The sequence below is a fragment of the Eretmochelys imbricata genome, chromosome 16 (assembly GCF_965152235.1).
Source record: "Eretmochelys imbricata isolate rEreImb1 chromosome 16, rEreImb1.hap1, whole genome shotgun sequence".
NCBI classification, from domain to species: Eukaryota; Metazoa; Chordata; order Testudines; family Cheloniidae; genus Eretmochelys; species Eretmochelys imbricata.
Window position 1 is genome coordinate 17,313,220 of NC_135587.1, and position 17,800 is coordinate 17,331,019.

General features: G+C 38.6%; 1 protein-coding gene across 1 annotated transcript in view; it reads right to left on the minus strand.

Moving 5' to 3' along the window:
- Positions 1-1,861: 1,861 nt before the first annotated feature.
- MED27 (mediator complex subunit 27) overlaps positions 1,862-17,800 on the minus strand; it is a 177,057-nt gene continuing 161,118 nt past the window's right edge. Inside the window, exons 7-8 of the mRNA XM_077836178.1 lie at positions 5,592-5,669; positions 1,862-2,894 (exon numbers count right to left, since the gene is read on the minus strand). Of these exons, the coding sequence (XP_077692304.1) occupies positions 2,760-2,894; positions 5,592-5,669 (213 nt within the window). The 3' untranslated portion in view covers positions 1,862-2,759. The remainder of the gene's footprint in view (positions 2,895-5,591; positions 5,670-17,800) is intronic.

Sequence of the window (17,800 nt, forward strand, 5' to 3'; positions counted from 1 at the left end):
CACAGTTATATTCCAATCCCCCTTAATGCAAATATTACAACCCTTACACTTCACCTCTGGAACTGGCTTTGTATTTCTTTCTCCTGAGCCTTATCAACAAGACACGATTTGCCAGGTACTATGCTAGACCTTTTTGTATGGGAGAACATTCCCATCTACCTGGGGCTTTTTGAAGGAATTATGTAAACTGAATTTGCACTACATGTCCATAAGCAAGACAATTCTTCTGTTCAGCTACCTACACTGAAATTTTCTGACTCGGTACCAGGATAGCCAATTACAAGCTTAAAATTTCAAACTCAATTAACATACAGACTGGCTGAATCAGTTTTCTGCAACTAATTATCTGTAAATTCCAATATATTATTTCACATGTGATTTTCCTGTGAACTTTGGGGTTGCTTTCTACACCATTATCCAAGTATAAACAAAATGGAATAGACAGAAGCCTCTCCAAAGCCTACTGAAAAGTGCTGTCAACCATATCATGACCTTTTGAGGGTTTTTTTTGTTTTTGTTTAAAAAAGAAAAAGCTGACAGCATAAGAAAATTAAGCCCTCTAAATTATGCACAGGCCAGGTACAGTGATGGCAAGACCACTTACCATACTACAATATTCACTCTCATCTGGGATGCACATATCATTCTGTCCTGTATGATCTCTGCACCCAGAATGCTAGATGGGTCAAATAGTAGCAAGTGAGCAGGAGTATGTGCAATGGGACCAGTTTTCACCAAGCAAGTCAACTTTACTTGCATTGACAATTTGGCAATCTTTTGTTTGGGGTCACTTGTAGAGTTTTAAAAAATTAAAAGGCGAGGTAAAATATATAAAATTTCACTCCTATTCATCAACATCATCAATCAAATGTATATTCACACCTTGCAACCTTAAAAGGAATAGCAGGATCACATACGAGTATCTTCTTTGAAGCCTCTGTCTCCTCTCTCTCTAAGCTGGGCTGGCCTAAAAAAGTTCCAGATATAGAATCACACCTGGAATTCTTAAATTCTGAACAAAGTCCCTGTTTTTGCATTAACACTGAAACATGAATGTTGCAATGGTTAGTCCTTCACATTAGCAACAGGATGTAAGAATGTTTCACTCAGTACCATAACTATATACAATGACAGCTAGAGCAAGTTGCAACTTCTCCATTTTTCAGTTTCTGTACCTATTTAAATAATAGCATCTTGCACAGCTAGACTGTAGACTTAATCCAATGATATCAGCAGAGTGCTTTAAGCTCTTTGCATAAAATGGACTACGTGCAATACCTTACTGAACATGGCCACAAAGAGGAGGTAACTTTACTCAACAGTCTTCTCTAAAAACAAAGTCCTCAGAAAGAAACTTCTCACTTTTCAGCAAGATGCACTCTCCACACAACTGAAGGGGCTACAAAAATGAGTTTGCAGCATTAGGATTCAACATCAAATCTGCTGAAAAATAAACAATTAAGAGAGTGACAGCCCTTCTCTAGCCCTCCCCCTACTGGCTTTATTAGGTTTGTTAAGGTAATAAAGGTGCACTAAAGGGAAGCATAGCCAAATGACTGACAGGGACTGGGACAGAAACAATCTATGATCACCCAGAAAAGTATATGAGGTTACTACCTACACTCAATCAGCATTTATTTGCAACAACCCCACCTTGAGTCATCAGTGCAGACTGAACCAGAGACTTTCAGCTCAGGCTTATTACTTGTGCTATTAGCTGGTAGTAGTAGAACTCTTATGCTCTTTGTGGACCAGCCACTATTGGCAGACATGTTACACTTAGCTAGAGTGTTAAAGGAAAAAAATCCACAAATTTTAATCATCACAGTGCTGAATAAGTATGTGTCTGCACTACAGAAGCTGTGCTTAAAGACTAAATTTATTTTACAACTTTCAATACTAAAACAGGGCAAACGAATTAGACACACAGTGACTGCTCACCACATACTTTCTAACTGCTCAATACACACAGATTTTGCTAACATTTTTCATTACAATTTTAGTAAAGGGAAACATCTGTTTCCTCTCTCAAAAAGTACAATTCATCTTCCAAGCTGTCACATGCCTTTGAAATTTCATGTTTATCAACACGCTGCTCTCTTCCAGAATAAGAGCAGCACAGAGAACCATCCTTGCAAAAAAAAAAAAAAAAAAAAATTCCAATAGCATTTTTTTTTTAAATTATTCCAGTTTTTTAAAAAGTCAAAATCTGTGAAACACACACAAAATGAACCTAAAGTATGTTACAGGGTAACAAAGTAAATGACACATACTCTTTGAATACAAAGTTATTTATAGTTCACAAAAATAAGCTCTCCTCCATTGTAAATTTTGTAGCAAAATGTACATTGTACATGAATATTCTCATTAAAATTTCAGTTATTCATGACAATGACTACAACTGACAGATCCCAGAGAATGACTTCAGCACAAATACTCCAGTATGACCACATACGATCTGCCTAAAATAGTAGCTTTTCCCCACCTTTTCCCCTGTGCATTAATTGAAGTAAAAATAAAATAAATAAAAGCCTCATTAGTATCTTGGACAGAGACTTCTTTTTTAATGGCCAAATGCATAGTGCTGCTTTACTACTCAGTAAGAAAACTTCAATAAAGGAGGAAATGTGTATATTAATGTCCAGAAAGGGAATCAACTAATGAATCATCAGCATTCTTCAGAGCTCATCTGAAGGCCTGTTCTGTCCGTAAGTCCCATTCACTTTCCTTCTTCCAAAACCAGTGACTGGGTTGTGTTACTACTGCCTGCAAGTGTCATGAAAAGCCTCAAGTGTTCGGAAATCTCTCCACGTGGGTGGAAGGCCATCCTGCAAAAACTTTCCACAGCGCTGGCATGGAGCCTGGAACAGCTTTATGTAACTTCTTAACCAGGTCTAAAAAGAAAAGCATAGTGAGAATTAAACAAACTAGATATGGATGCTCCCCAATGTTATCATTCCAGTCAAACAAAATTATACTGAGCATCGAGAACATACCTTGGTTTGGGCCCAGAAAGATATACAGTGATTTTATAGAAATGGAAGCATGCAGAAAATCACAAGGTCACAAGACAGCTGATTTTCCATTTTGCTGGAGTCCCTATTCTCTCTCATTAAGCAACTTTGTAAACAGAAATTCACGCTGTGAGAAGAAGGTATTTGTAGCTAAAGGGTCACCATGGACAACCAATGCTCCTCACATTCCAACTGACACAGGATTATGCTTGATCATTCTCTGATACTTGTGCCCTGGTAAATTGGATATTGGTTTCTTTCTTTCTGTTATTCCTCTACCACGCCTCTGCTGCAGTCACAGTGCAGAAACCTGAACTCTTCATAGATGAAGCTATAGTATATGACTTTCACATCGGGTTAACTAATTTTCTTTCTAATGTGGTTTGAACATAGTATTTTTATGACCAATAAGTACTATAAAATCTTATATTTGATGACACTTCTACAAAAGAAAAAATGTTGTCAAGTGATAAACAGCAAACAACAGCTTAAAACATTCCCAAGTAAAGATTTGGTCTCTTAACTGGGTTGTCATATATAAGAATGAGCATTACATAACTCAATTCCAAACTCAAGGAGATATGCAACTAAAAAACTCAAGACAAGCAGATTCACACCATGAAGGATGCACATGAATCTTGTCATTTAAATTCCTACTGAATTACATCAATAAGAGAAAATTGTTCTCTGAAGAAGAGGTCAAGTGAATTTATTGAAACAAATCCTTCCATCCTCATCAGAGCCTTCTCTATAGCAGCAGAATTTAAGGCAGTCAATAACTTTCCTCAAAAAGAGCTATATCATCTCCGGGTTTAGCAGTAACTAGGGACATGGGTAACAGAATACTATAGGTAAGCTGCTGCTATTAACTTCAGCTCTGTTGGACTTAGCCTGCACCACAGAAAATCAAATTTTCTGAACTATAATACAGAGATAAGTAAATGAAGTTAAATTGTACACTTAAGAAACACCTTTTGAAAGAAAAATAATATTCTTCATTCCTGTTGGAAATTTAAGACTACCCTACATCCTGTCAAACGGACTGAACACCCGACATGTAAAAGGACCGACATATTGATACTTGTGATGAGCTTGTGTTTTTGCTTTGTTAAAGTTTTCAGTAGTGTTTTATCAAATCAATACGACAGGTCCACAGCAAAAGCAAATGTGCTACCAGTTCTCGAAACATTAATTTTCAGGTACATGCTGCAACATGGATTGGACCAGTAAGACCTACTTCTGCCATTCTGGAGCTGAAGAATCTTATTGTAAGATGCGCCCTAATAGAAAAGCGCTTTACACAAGTATTTTAGCTTAGTGGCCATTTTATAAATTAATTAAATAAATGCAACAGGTAAAGGAGTTTAACTGTTTTGAAATCAGACTTCTAACAACTGGAACATGAAAGAGCAATTTACAACTTTCCACATGTGAATCTAAGTTTTCTCCAGGAGTGGTGGAGACTGATGGTAGACAAAGCAAACTGGATCCTGATTTTAAAAAATGCCCACGCCTCTATCACTTGTTCTGGACAATTATAAAAACGTTGACATAAATTTTATGAGCAGGGAAAAAGTGTTTCTTCGACAGTAGGCGGGGTAGATTGAGCCCTAGCTGTTTTCCACTGCCAAACTATATCCTGCCAGAAGGAGTACTGAATAAGGAACTATTGTTCTTACTCACCAGACAGCAATACAGTTTATACAAAAATCTGTTTTTACAAACAAAATTATAAATATATTCGAAGTTCATATGTGCTGAATTGAAATCTGTATATTGAGACAGATTGTTTTAAATAGATTAGGTAATTCTTAATAAATAGTACTACTTAATAATTAAGATATTTCTTTCTGGTAAAACTGTGGGATAGGTTTGTGTGTGTGCGCGTGCATGTGTGAGTGTGCACTTTTCCTCTCTTGATTCTGAGAGCCAGTCTGTGCCAGCTATGGCAAGAATTATGCCAGAGGTGCATGGTCCCTGAGGAACTAGGTATGAACTGAAGACTGATGTAGCAAAGTGGAGTGCCAGCCAGTGCTCTATCAACATGTCCTTTCCCATCCCTCAATGTGCACTCTATGCCAGAAGGTGCGGTTGGTAAAAGACATGGCTCTGCTGGTTTTAAGCCAGTGAGGGGTTCTCCTCAAAAGGGAATTCTCTGCTGGCCAATGACAGCCAGAATCCATCTCTTTTACATTGCTTGAGTCCAAAGGGGACAGATCATAACTGAGAATCTGGCCTCATTTGCATGTTAGTTTCAGAGCTGACCCCAGACCAGCTTCACAGATAAGATTCAGCAAGCAAACATTGAAAGCTATGAGTTATACAGATGCATATACAGGAATCTTCGAATACCATCCATCCCAGTGTACTGAGAACGGCACTATTTACTTTAAAGAGTATTAATGACAAATAACATTGGTTACCTTCTTCAGTTGTGAGACCTGAGGGAATTTAGTAAATAATTATTTTTAACCACTTTCAATATGGGAAATTACTCTGTGTAACAAACTGCCTGGTATCAATCATTCTCACCAGGCTGAAGTCCAGCTGGGAGAATTTCTTTTAAAATAAGCTTACCATGAAGGATCTGACCACCACATCTGGCATCTGGGGCAGCTGGTAATGCAACAAAGCAGTGGTTGCATGATCTGTCACCTGTGCCACAGACAGAAGGGAAAGACCTCCTTATTAATTCATTATTTCAGACAAAGATGTGTTACTTTAAATGGAAACAGCATAACATCTCAAAGGGAAGACGTGAAGAAAGAATTACATGACACCCAAGATATTCAGATAGCAACACAAAGATGTTTGTGTGGCTCTCTCAAACACAGTCCCATTCTTTAGCTCTCTACACAAGAGAATTCATTGAGACACAAATGTAATTAGTGTTTTCATACACAAATACTAAAAGCACCTTTACAATGCAATACCATGGTAATAGCTAATACTATAGGGAGGAAGCATGGTTTAAGTCATTAAAGAAGGGGGCTAGAAGCTAGGAGAAATAGGTTCTATTCCTAATTCTGCTAATGACTCACTGAATGACACTGGGCAGGTCACTTAATTTTTTTATGCCTCAATTTACTGACCCACCTTTGTATGCCTGTCATAAATATAAAGGGAAGGGTAACCACCTTTCTGTATACAGTGCTATAAAATCCATCCTGGCCAGAGGCAAAACCCTTTCACCTGAAAAGGGTTAAGAAGCTAAGATAACCCAGCTGGCACCTGACCCAAAATGATCAATGAGGGGACAAGATACTTTCAAAGCTCGGGGGTGGGAGGGGAGACACAAAGGGTTCTGTCTGTCTGTGTGATGCTTTTGCCGGGAACAGATCAGAAATGCAACCCTTCCAACTCCTGTTAAGTTAGTAAGTAATCTAGCTAGAAAATGCATTAGATTTTCTTTTGTTTAATGGCTGGTAAAATAAGATGTGCTGGAGGGAATGCATATTCCTGTTTTTGTGTCTTTTTGTAACTTGAGGTTTTGCCTAGAGAGATTCTCTATGCTTTGAATCTGATTATCCTGTAAGGTATTTACCATCCTGATTTTACAGAGGTGATTCTTTTACCTTTTCTTTAATTAAAATTCTTCTTTTAAGAACCTGATTGATTTTTCATTGTTCTTAAGATCCAAGGGTTTGGACCTGTATCAATTGGTGAGGATTATTATCAAGCATTACCCAGGAAAGAGGGTGTAGGACGTGGGAGGATATTTTGGGGGAAGACGTCTCCAAGTGGTCTCTTTCCCTGTTCTTTGTTTTACACGCTTAGTGGTGGCGGCATACTGTTCAATGACAAGGCAAAGTTTGTACCTTGGGGAAGTTTTTAACCTAAGCTGGTAAGAATAAGCTTAGGGGGTCTTTCATGCAGGTCCCCACATCTGTACCCTAGAGTTCAGAGTGGGGAAGGAACCTTGACAAAGGCACTTCAAGATCCTTAGCTGGAAAGCACTACAGAGGTTTTCTATATAACTTATTATGATCAGCAGAAATCTGGAGAAAATAGTGTGATATTCAAAAAAAGCTACATCAAGGAATTTGCTTCACTTGTATTTTACCCTTCTATAGTGAAGAAGAGTAGCATAATACCCTCTTGGCTGTGGCTCTACAAGGAAACCCCGTGTAGCACTACAGGATCATTAACAAGCTGAACCACTAGCAAGCAGCTTCAGAGGAAAATCTTAAGTGTTCTCTTCTTTATAGGCCTACATTTCCTTTTTGCCACTTTTCCTAAGTTTTATGTTCCCTTAAATCATGTTGATTTACTCTATGGAGGAAAAGATCTACAGTGATGAAGCAGAGAACTCACTAATGTTATTCATACACAAATTTCCCTTTTCTGGATGAGGGAAATTATTTTCAAGTTTCAATTCCAATACCAAATTTAAGTTGTCTAGGTAGACAATCTTGTGGTAAAAGGAGTGGAAGACCTCTTAAAAGTCAAGCTATTTTATACTATTTTAAAAAAATGATTCCACTCTTCCCCACAAAGATTTCATATTTGACAGGATTATTTATGTGTACAGTACCACATTTTCATGGAAAAATGGATACCCTCTTCTAACAAGAAAGGAAAGAAAACATAATTCTTAAAGTCCCACTTAAGGTTGTTTACATCAAACTGATACAGATTTAGCACTCTTCTCGGTCTCCTCTGTAACCAAGAATCCACAAATATGTTCATGGTCTACTTACTAACTCACATGGGGAGAAGGTTTCTGATAGCAGGGGGCTTTTTAATCTAACAGACAAAGTCATGACAAGAGCCAAAGGCTGGAAGTTGAAGCCACACATATTCAGACTGAAAATAAGATGCAATTTTTGTTTGACAGTGATGGTACTTAACCATTGGGACAAATTTACCATGGTAGACACTCCATCTGAAGCCTTTACATCAAGCCGGAGGGTCTTTCTAAAACATATGCTGTAGCTGAACCACCACGTATGGGCTTGATGCAGGAATTATTGATGGAATTCTCCTGCTTATGTTATACAAGAAGTCAAACTGATCCCTTCTGACCTTAAAAATCTATCACTATGATCTTATGGTGCTTACTAGCATTACCCTGGATATAAGAATATCAAATTATATCACTGTCCAGCGGTTAGTTGTGTTCTTGTAGTTTTTTCAAGAAAGAGACAAGCTCCTCTCTAATTCACACAGTGCGGCTGGTTGCCTCAAACTTCCTATACCGTTAGTTGGACCAATGTAGCCTGTTTTTCATCAAGCCCAGTTTTAAAGCATATTTAACTTAAACTAATACCATGAAAAATACTAATTTATTTGGGCCAGATTCTGCCATCAATTATTCATGCAGACTAATACCTTATTCTGAAAATAGCACCACTGATTAAAATGGTACTACTTACGGAGTAAATTGCTGCTGACTGTGAATAAGATGATCAGAATCCAGCCCTTCGATTGTAAACTCTTTAGGGCAGGGACTATATTTTCCCATGAGTGTACTGTGCAGAACACAATGAGGCCCTGACCCTAGCTGGGTTTTTTGGGAGCTACCACAATATAATGATAATTAGCAATGAAATAGTTAATTATTAATAACAAAGAATAGTAATTTACAGCTTCCTAACTTAAACCAGTCAGTCATTCCTTTAATTAAATCTCATGGATTATGTTAACCTCTTCACACTTCAAATCCTATGAGCCATTTGATTTTTTTATTTTTTTTTTAAATAGCACTTAGATTTATAGGACAGTACCAGACTTTAAAATAAACAGGCAGTCTAAAGATATTTATGAATAACAGTTCCCCTTCGAACAGTTCCCCCGAAAAACAAAGTTGTTTTCTCTCAGCACTGAAGATGTGGGGCAATATTGCCATTAACAAATTCAAATTCACTGGCTACATTGGCATAGCTGCACATATGCTGTCCCTATTGTGATGTAAAGCTAATGAGATTCCACAGGGAGATAAAAGCCATGCCAGCGCTGCTGGAACACTAATAATGTTTTCTGAACAAAAAGGAGGCGATTCATACCATAAGCAAGTGCTGATAAAGAAAAAATGCTTCTAAAAAGATCAAAGTGGGTGTCAAACTTTGGGAAGAGGAGGGGAGGAATAACACCCCCCAAAAGTAGCAACAAACATTGTGATGTTGAACAGAGCAAAGAAAAGAGATGCAAAAATGTCAAACTGTCTAGTGGGTGGGGACCAAACAAAACCCAACAAAATAGAGATGAAAAAACAAAGCACAAACTGTCCAAGATTAAAAAAAAATTAAAAAGGAAGGTAACAGATCAATGCAGAAGGCTTTACTAATGGAAATATCATTTCACGCCAAAGCAAAGAAAATAGCACATGCACCAGCTCATTTTTGGGATATTTTTTCCTCCATCCAAGTTGGAGTTGCAAGATAATTTATTTTGTGTGTTGAACAACATTTTGTATCTACAGGACTTCTCTTCTCTACACTATCTAACAACATTCCTGTTCCCCTCACCTGTCCCTTTTCCAAATTTGGGTGTCCTCTAGTACACAAACTGATTAGACAACTACTACTCTGAGTCGCAGAAAAAACTCTTCCAAGAGATTTTACAAAAAAGCGTCAATTGTCACAATTCACCTTCTGGAAAATACCTGTGAGTTTTTCCAAACAAAATGAAAGATACACTATTGAAGTTAAAGACAAGTTTTGCTAAATGAAATATTTATCATTTAACCAGACACATTCACATTTTACAGCAGAGTCTCAAAGCAAAAAAGGACTCTAGTTACAATAAAAATTGACTGGTAGAGACATGCTCTTGGGTCCTGTCTTCTGAATGAACTTACATTTCTACTGGACTGGATGAGCAGATTTTGGTTTATCAAAATACAATTGTGTTTAAATTTGAATAGAAGCACTTTCCCTCTTGTTAGCAGTTATTTAGATTGATCTCTGGCACCAAACTTAACTTTTTTGGTTCATTTCTGTTTCCAAACTGCTTATAAATGTACACAGCTTGAATGCATATCTTTCTTCCAGTCTAGAGAGATGCCTGCATTCTGAGTCCAAACCGCAGATCACCAGGCTTCCGTTGGATCAAACCTAATCTTTAACATGACTTTATGGGAATGAAATTTTCAATACTTTTTATCTAAGAATAACAATTAGGTCCCCACCAGCGAGTAGAGTTGTCTGGGTATTTGCTCACTCTGAGAAACTACATGCAGAGCACAGATGGCTGCTCAGCAGTAGAGTGAAAAGGCAGGTACTCCCTAGTTCCTTATCGCATCTGACAGCTCAGCTTGTTTGCTTGGTAACGTTGTAAATAGCTCATGAGATCAACATACACTGATAGCAACAAACAAAAGCCTTGCTGTTTGTCTGAACCAACCCATCCTCAGCCTTTCTCCAAAATTTTTTATCCACTCAATGGTACTACAAAAGGCACTAGTATATTATTATTCCTGGAGGTTTCACTTTTCAGAAGGGGACAGTATCCAGGAATGAAAAAATATCAGAATTTCCAGTGTTGCAGATTCATTTAAAAAGTACAGTCTTGTTTATGGGTGGGTAAGGGTAAATAAGTGCTTCCACAAATTGTGACAAAAAACACAAAGGTAGGGGTGTTACTTTGCACTATTATGAAGGGGACCTATTAAATAGTCTGGTTTCTTACTATTAAGGCTGACAGGGGCTTAAAGAACTAATAACATAGGATGTTAGAGTATAGGAATTACTATACTGGATTATACCAGTTGTTCCTCTGTTGTAGTATCCTGTCTCAGAGTGGCCAGTAACAGTTTTTAATGTGCTGCCTTTCAATTTAATTTAATGCCCCTTTGCTCTTATATTACTGAAAAGAGTAAAGAATACTTAGAGATGAATGAGAGGCAAACAGCTCCTATCTTCTCAATTTCTCTTTCAGGAAAAAGCCTGAGAATCCCATAATATAGGGGAGCAAAAGCAATTTGGTGAGGTCACAAAACACAGCAAAGAAGAAATAATGTATTCATACATAAGCTTTAGGGCTGTCGAATGATTTTTAAAAATCACAATTAATTGTGAGATTAAAAACAATCGAGATTAATCGCAGTTTTAATTGCACTCTTAAACAATAAGAAAATACTATTTATTTAAATATTTTGGATGTTTTCTACATTTTCAAATATATTCATTTCAATTACAACTCAAAACAAAGTGTACAGTGCTCACTTTATATTATTTTTTATTACAAATATTTGCAATGTAAAAAAAGAAACAAAAGAAATAGTATTTTGCAATTCACCTCATATAAGTACTGTAATGCAATCTCCTTATTGTGAAAGTGCAAGTTACAAATGTAGAATTATTATTTTTATATAACTGCATTCAAAAACAAAACAGTGTAAAACTTTAGAGCCTATAAAGTCCATTCAGTCCTACTTCTTGTTCATCCAATTGCTCAGACAAACAAGTTTGTTTACATTTGCAGGAGATACCGCTTCCCGCTTCTTATTTACAATGTCACCTGAAAGTGAGAAGAGGCATTTGCATGGTACTGATGAAGCCGGCATCTCAAGATATTTATGTGCCAGATGTGCTAAACATTCATTTGTCCCTTTATGCTTCAACCATCATTCCAGAGGACATGCTTCCAGGCTGATGATGGGTTCTGCTTGATAACGATCCAAAGCAGTGTGGACTGATCCCTGTTCATTTTCATCAACTGAGTCAGATGCCATCAACAGAAAGGTGATTTTCTTTTTTGGTGGTTCAGGTTCTGTAGTTTCTGCATCAGAGTGTTACTCTTTTCAGACTTTTGAAAGCATGCTCCACATCTCGTCCCTCTCAGATTTTGGAAGGCACTTCAGATTCTTAAACCTGGGGTCAAGTGCTATAGCTACCTTTAGAAATCTCACACTGATACCTTCTTTGTGTTTTGTCAAATATGAAAGTGTTCTTAAATCGTGAACAACATATGTTGGGTTGTCATCAGAGACTGCCATAACACGAAATATAAGGAAGAATGCAGGTAAAGCCACGGTGCAGGAGACACACATTTCTCCCCCCAAGCAGTTCAGTCATAAATGTAATTAATGAATTATTTTTTTTTAACAAGCATGATCAGCGTGGAAGGATATCCTCTAGAATGGTGGCCGAAGCATGAAGAGGCATAGGAACGTTTACCATATCTGGCACATAAATACCTTGCAACCCTGGTTACAAAAGTGTTTTGTTTTTGAGTGCAGTTATGTAACAACAAAAACCTACATTTGAAAGTTGCACTTTCACGATAAAGAGATTGTACTACAGTACTTGTATGAGGTAAACTGCAAAATACTATTTCTTTTGTTTATCTTTTTGACAGTGCAAATATTTGCCATAAAAATAATATAAAGTGAGCACTGTACACATTGTATTCTGTGTTGTAATTGAAATCAATATATTTGAAAATGCAGAAAAACATCCAAAATATTTATAATAAATTTAAATTGGTATTCTATTGTTGTTTAACATGGTGATTAAAACTGCGATTAATCATGATTAATTTTTTTAATCGAGTTAATTTGTTTTGAGTTAATCGTTTGAGTTAACTGTGACTAACTGACAGCCATAATAAGCTTGTATTCTTAGCAGCTCAGGTTTTGACATAGCTCACATGCATATGCTCCGTAAGAAATAAGCCTGGAAATATTGAGCTTGGAGGAGAGAAAGACCACTTCTTCATCATGGAACCACAGAGCCTTGAGGCTCAGAGAAATCCAGAAAGGAATGGGAGATGCCTCTGTCTTCACGAACAAGGTCAGCTCCCAGACTACTGCACTGGGCAGCACAGCATGGGGAGGAGGTGACCAGCCCTCTGTGGAGAAAGAAGTGGTTCGGGACTATTTAGAAAAGCTGGACGAGCACAAGTCTATGGGGCCGGATGCGCTGCAACCGAGAGTGCTAAACGAGTTGGTGGATGTGATTGCAGAGCCATTGGCCATTATCTCTGAAAACTCATGGCAATTAGGGGAAGTCCCAGACGACTGGAAAAAGGCTAATGTAGTGCCCATCTTTAAAAAAGGAAGAAGGAGGATCCTGGGAACTACAGGCCAGTCAGCCTCACCTCAATCCCTGGAAAAATCATGGAGCAGGTCCTCAAGGAATCAATTCTGAAGCACTGAGAGGAGAGGAAAGCGATCAGGAACAGTCAGCATGGATTCACCAAGGGCAAGTCAAGCCTGACTAATCTAATTGCCTTCTATGACGAGATAACTGGCTCTGTGGATGAGGGGAAAGCGGTGGACATGTTCTTCCTTGACTTTAGCAAAGCTTTTGACACCATGTCCCACAGTATTCTTGCCAGCAAGTTAAAGAAGTATGGGCTGGATGAATGGACTATAAGGTGGATAGAAAGTTGGCTAGATTGTCGGGCTCAATGGGTAGTGATCAATGGTTCCATGTCTAGTTGGCAGCCAGTATCAAGTGGAGTGCCCCAAGGGTCAGTCCTGGGGCCGGTTTTGTTCAATATCTTCATAAATGATCTGGAGGATGGTGTGGATTGCACCCTCAGCAAGTTTGCAGACAACACTAAACTGGGAGGAGAGGTAGATATGCTGGAGGGTAAGGATAGGACACAGAGGGCCCTAGACAAATCAGAGGATTGGGCCAAAAGAAATCTGATGAGGTTCAACAAGGAAAAGCGCAAAGTCCTGCACTTAGGACGGAAGAATCCCATGCACTGCTACAGACTAGGGACCGAATGGCTAGGCAGCAGTTCTGCAGAATAGGACCTAGGGTTTACAGTGGACGAGAAGCTGGATATGAGTCAACAGTGTGCCCTTGTTGCAAAGAAGGCCAATGGCATTTTGGGATGTATAAGTAGGGGCACGGCCAGCAGATCGAGGGACATGATCGTTCCCCTCTATTCGACATTGGTGAGGCCTCACCTGGAGTATTGTGTCCAGTTTTGGGCCCCACATTACAAGGAGGATGTGGAAAAATTGGAAAACGTCCAGCGGAGGGCAACAAAAATGATTAGGGGACTGGAACACATGACTTATGAGGAGAGGCTGAGGGAACTGGGATTGTTTAGTCTGCGGAAGAGAAGAATGAGGGGAGATTTGATAACTGCTTTCAACTACCTGAAAGGGGGTTCCAAAGAGGATGGATCTAGACTGTTCTCAGTGGTAGCAGATGACAGAACAAGGAGTAATGGTCTCAAGTTGCAGTGGGGGAGGTTCAGGTTGGATATTAGGAAAAACTTTTTCACTAGGAGGGTGGTGAAACACTGGAATGCGTTACCTAGGGAGGTGGTGGAATCTCCTTCCTTAGAAGTTTTTAAGGTCAGGCTTGACAAAGCCCCGGCTGGGATGATTTAGTTGGGGATTGGTCCTGCTTTGAGCAAGGGGTTGGACTAGATGACCTCCCGAGGTCCCTTCCAACCCTGATATTCTATGATTCTATGGTGTGTTCTAAAGTAGGCAGCTCTCAACAAGAAAAACAACAAAAGATTGAAGTTCCTTAAGTAAGTGCTTCCTCAATATAGTATTGTAGGATACAGGAGTTTTCCTGAGGGTAGGGTTTGGTGGCTGTGTCAAAAACCAATGAAAACCAGAAATATTTAATCTGCTTGGTTTTCTTATTTGGACTTGATCAGACATTTAATCTTTGCTTAACCAGCTACTTAAATACAGCCAAGTACTGATCATGGAAGCAAGCAATCAGCCAGGTGATCCTCGAACAGTCCTTCTCCTCTCTTTGAGCAGGCATCATCAGTAGTTCAGTATTCAGCTCATGCACACATTGTTTTATTCAGATATTATTGACAAGAATACATCTTCATACATTACAATACTTGTGTGTCCTTGTAATGGTGACAATTGTGCCCTAAACTTCATTAGTTTGGGACTGCAAACCTCTTAGACAAAGACCCGGATGCACAGCAAGAAATGCAAATAGCATCAGGCACTGTCAGTGATGTACTACTGTCTCTCCTCCCTGAAAGAAACTAGCATTTGAAAAATTGGAGAAATAGAACCCCGAACACTAGGATATATATGACTACTCAAAGCACTCTTTTGTGGAAGGCATATTTTCGCTCATATGTTCAATTCTCATGTGGTTTCATTGTGCTTGTCTTGTTCTTGCAGGATTTTTTTACACTGTAATTTTTAGACCGTGATCATTTCCTTACATTACAAACAGCTTGTTGAATAAAAGACAGAAGCATGATTCGCCTTATAAAACATGTACATATGCATTCAGGTCTACACACTCTATTTTATCATCCATAATGCCCTCCTACCGCTAGATATTTTAAAGATCATGACTAACTGCACAAAGGAAAAATCTAAGCAACTGTTTAACAATTAACCAGAAAATACTGGAACTAGCTTGTTTGCTGGTTTTGCCAACTATCTTTGAGGATTGTGCCTGCTTTGAGCAGGGGGTTGGACTTAGATGATCTCCTGAAGTCCCTTCCAACCCTGATATTCTATGATTCTTCGAAATCTCTTGAAGCTTGGGTTCAAATGTAGGTAGGATCTCAAAGAAGAAATCTAAAGGATTGTTTAGTCCCTGCTGTACATGTGAAACCATCATACAACCAACTTGCAATCTGACTACTGTGAATCTCTGTTTAGTATAGCCCACTATTAGGCTACCAGGTGTGCTGTAGGACAAGACTGAATTGGCAGGAATACATGTGAGTTTACATGGTGCCTATGGATCAAATAGCTAATTGGGGGTGTGGGGGAAGAGAAGGAATAAATTACATTAGACAGATTAACTATATCTTGTTACTGAAGGGCTCAACTGATAGTTAAGGGTAGAAGTTAGCTACTGGTAGAGTGTTTCATTCACTACACTACAATAAAAATAACTATACTGTCCTTTTTCCTTCTACTCTCCCTCTGAATGAGAAGCTATGAAGCTTGCTCCAGTCACTACAATATTTTCCTTCAAGTCACCTACTTGGCATTCCATACCCCTCACCTCTATTTTTCAGGTTTCACAGCAAAATTTAAACAGTAAATATTTCTAAATTTCTTGTCTTATTCCTCCTCTTAGGTTACTGAATGAAGACATGTGAGGTGTTAAAATAGGGAGGTTAAAGATCAAAACAGTCACCGCACCTGCTGAGTTTAAATGTCAGAAAAATATGGAAACAAGTAAACCTTTTCTTTATTGTTTGTGGTTTTGCCCTTTCAAATATTCCCCCCTTATTTTTAAGTTCCATTCTCTGAGACTAACCCTGCTGGTAGATTTGGTGGCTATAAAAGCTTATTCACCCCAGGACGAAGTTCAAGAAGTCTCCAGGGAACCTTAGTAAATGACTGTACATTTTAGCAGTAATGGGCCCACTGGGAGTTCTCCCCCTTGGTATTATACACACATGGGTATCCTGTCTAATAAGGAGGAGAGAAAAGGCTTGCTGACACAGCCAACGGTTGCAGACGAAAGTCAGGACAAATTTAGCTTCATTTGACAGGGTTGGATAAAGGATCACAGGTCTCTGGTCCTTAACCTAGAAAGTCATGCTGCAGTCCTGTGAGAATTTGACAGGTTTGCAGCTTCCATGAGCAGATATCTTGTGAGCTCCAGATGTTGTTATATTGTCATTGAAGAGAGTTTGGGAACTACGTCCAGCTTTTTAAAAATAAATGTCCCTGCCCTTCAAAGGAATGATGGATTCTGCAGCATTAAAGGAAACGGACACAGTCAAAGGGCTTCCCAGCCTCCTTGGTGGAAGTCATTGTTGCTCTTCTGAGAAGGTGAAAACTGAGCCATTTCCACAAAGGGTCAACACTGACTGCACATAGAGAAAGATTTCATGGACATACAGATATGTTGTGACATGGGTAGACAGATAGAGATAAATTCAAAAAATGGTGGGAAAACATTTATTCTGGAGATTTAAGAGTGCCAGACTAAAATCACTTCTCCAACACTACTTTATCTGATATCCTTTAGCTCATGTTGCTATATCATTATTTCAATGTATTAAAAAGAATTTGATGGGAGCATAACTTCATCAGAGAATAAAAAAAGCAAAATCACAGCATTTTCCACCAGCTGTTTAGAAATGTTGACTATATTTTTCTAGGTCCTAGTTTTAACTTATTTCCCTATTAGTGCACAGTTATAGGCTCCGCTACTGATTCTCAGGAAGAAATGATATCTTGCATTTCTATAATGTTTTTCATCCAAGAAACTCGAAGCAATGCAACCAAGATTCAGAGCTCCTGTGTGGTAGGAAAGTATAATCCCTATTTTAAACAGAGGGAAACTGATCCACAGAGAGGTTAAGTGATTACTCAAGGTAGCACAGTGAGTTAGTGGCAAAGCTGGGACAGAACTCAAAACCCCTGCGTAACAGACCCTCGCTCAAGCCATTAGACAACACTTCCTCCCTCCAGCAACCATGTGTTTCTTATTTTAAACTAATCCGTTTTATATTATTTGATTAGTTTTCCTGGATAGGAATGATAAATAGTAATTTAATATTCAGATAATTTAATTCTATTTCAATTATGAATGAAAAGTTGTAGACTATTTGCAATGAAAAATGAACATAAGAACAGCCATACTAAGTTAGACCAATGGTCCATCTAACTGAGTATCCTCTCTTCTGATAGTGGCCAATGCCAGATGCCTCAGAGGGAATGAACAGAACAGGCAATCAGTGAGTGATCCATCCCCTGTCATCCACTCCCAGCTTCTGGCAGCCAGAGACTAGGGACATCTAGAGCATGGGTTTGCATCCCTGACCATCTTGGCTAATAGCCATTGATGGACCTATCCTCCATGAACTTATCTAATTCTTTCTTGAATCCAGTTATACTTTTGGCCTTACAAGTTCCACAGGTT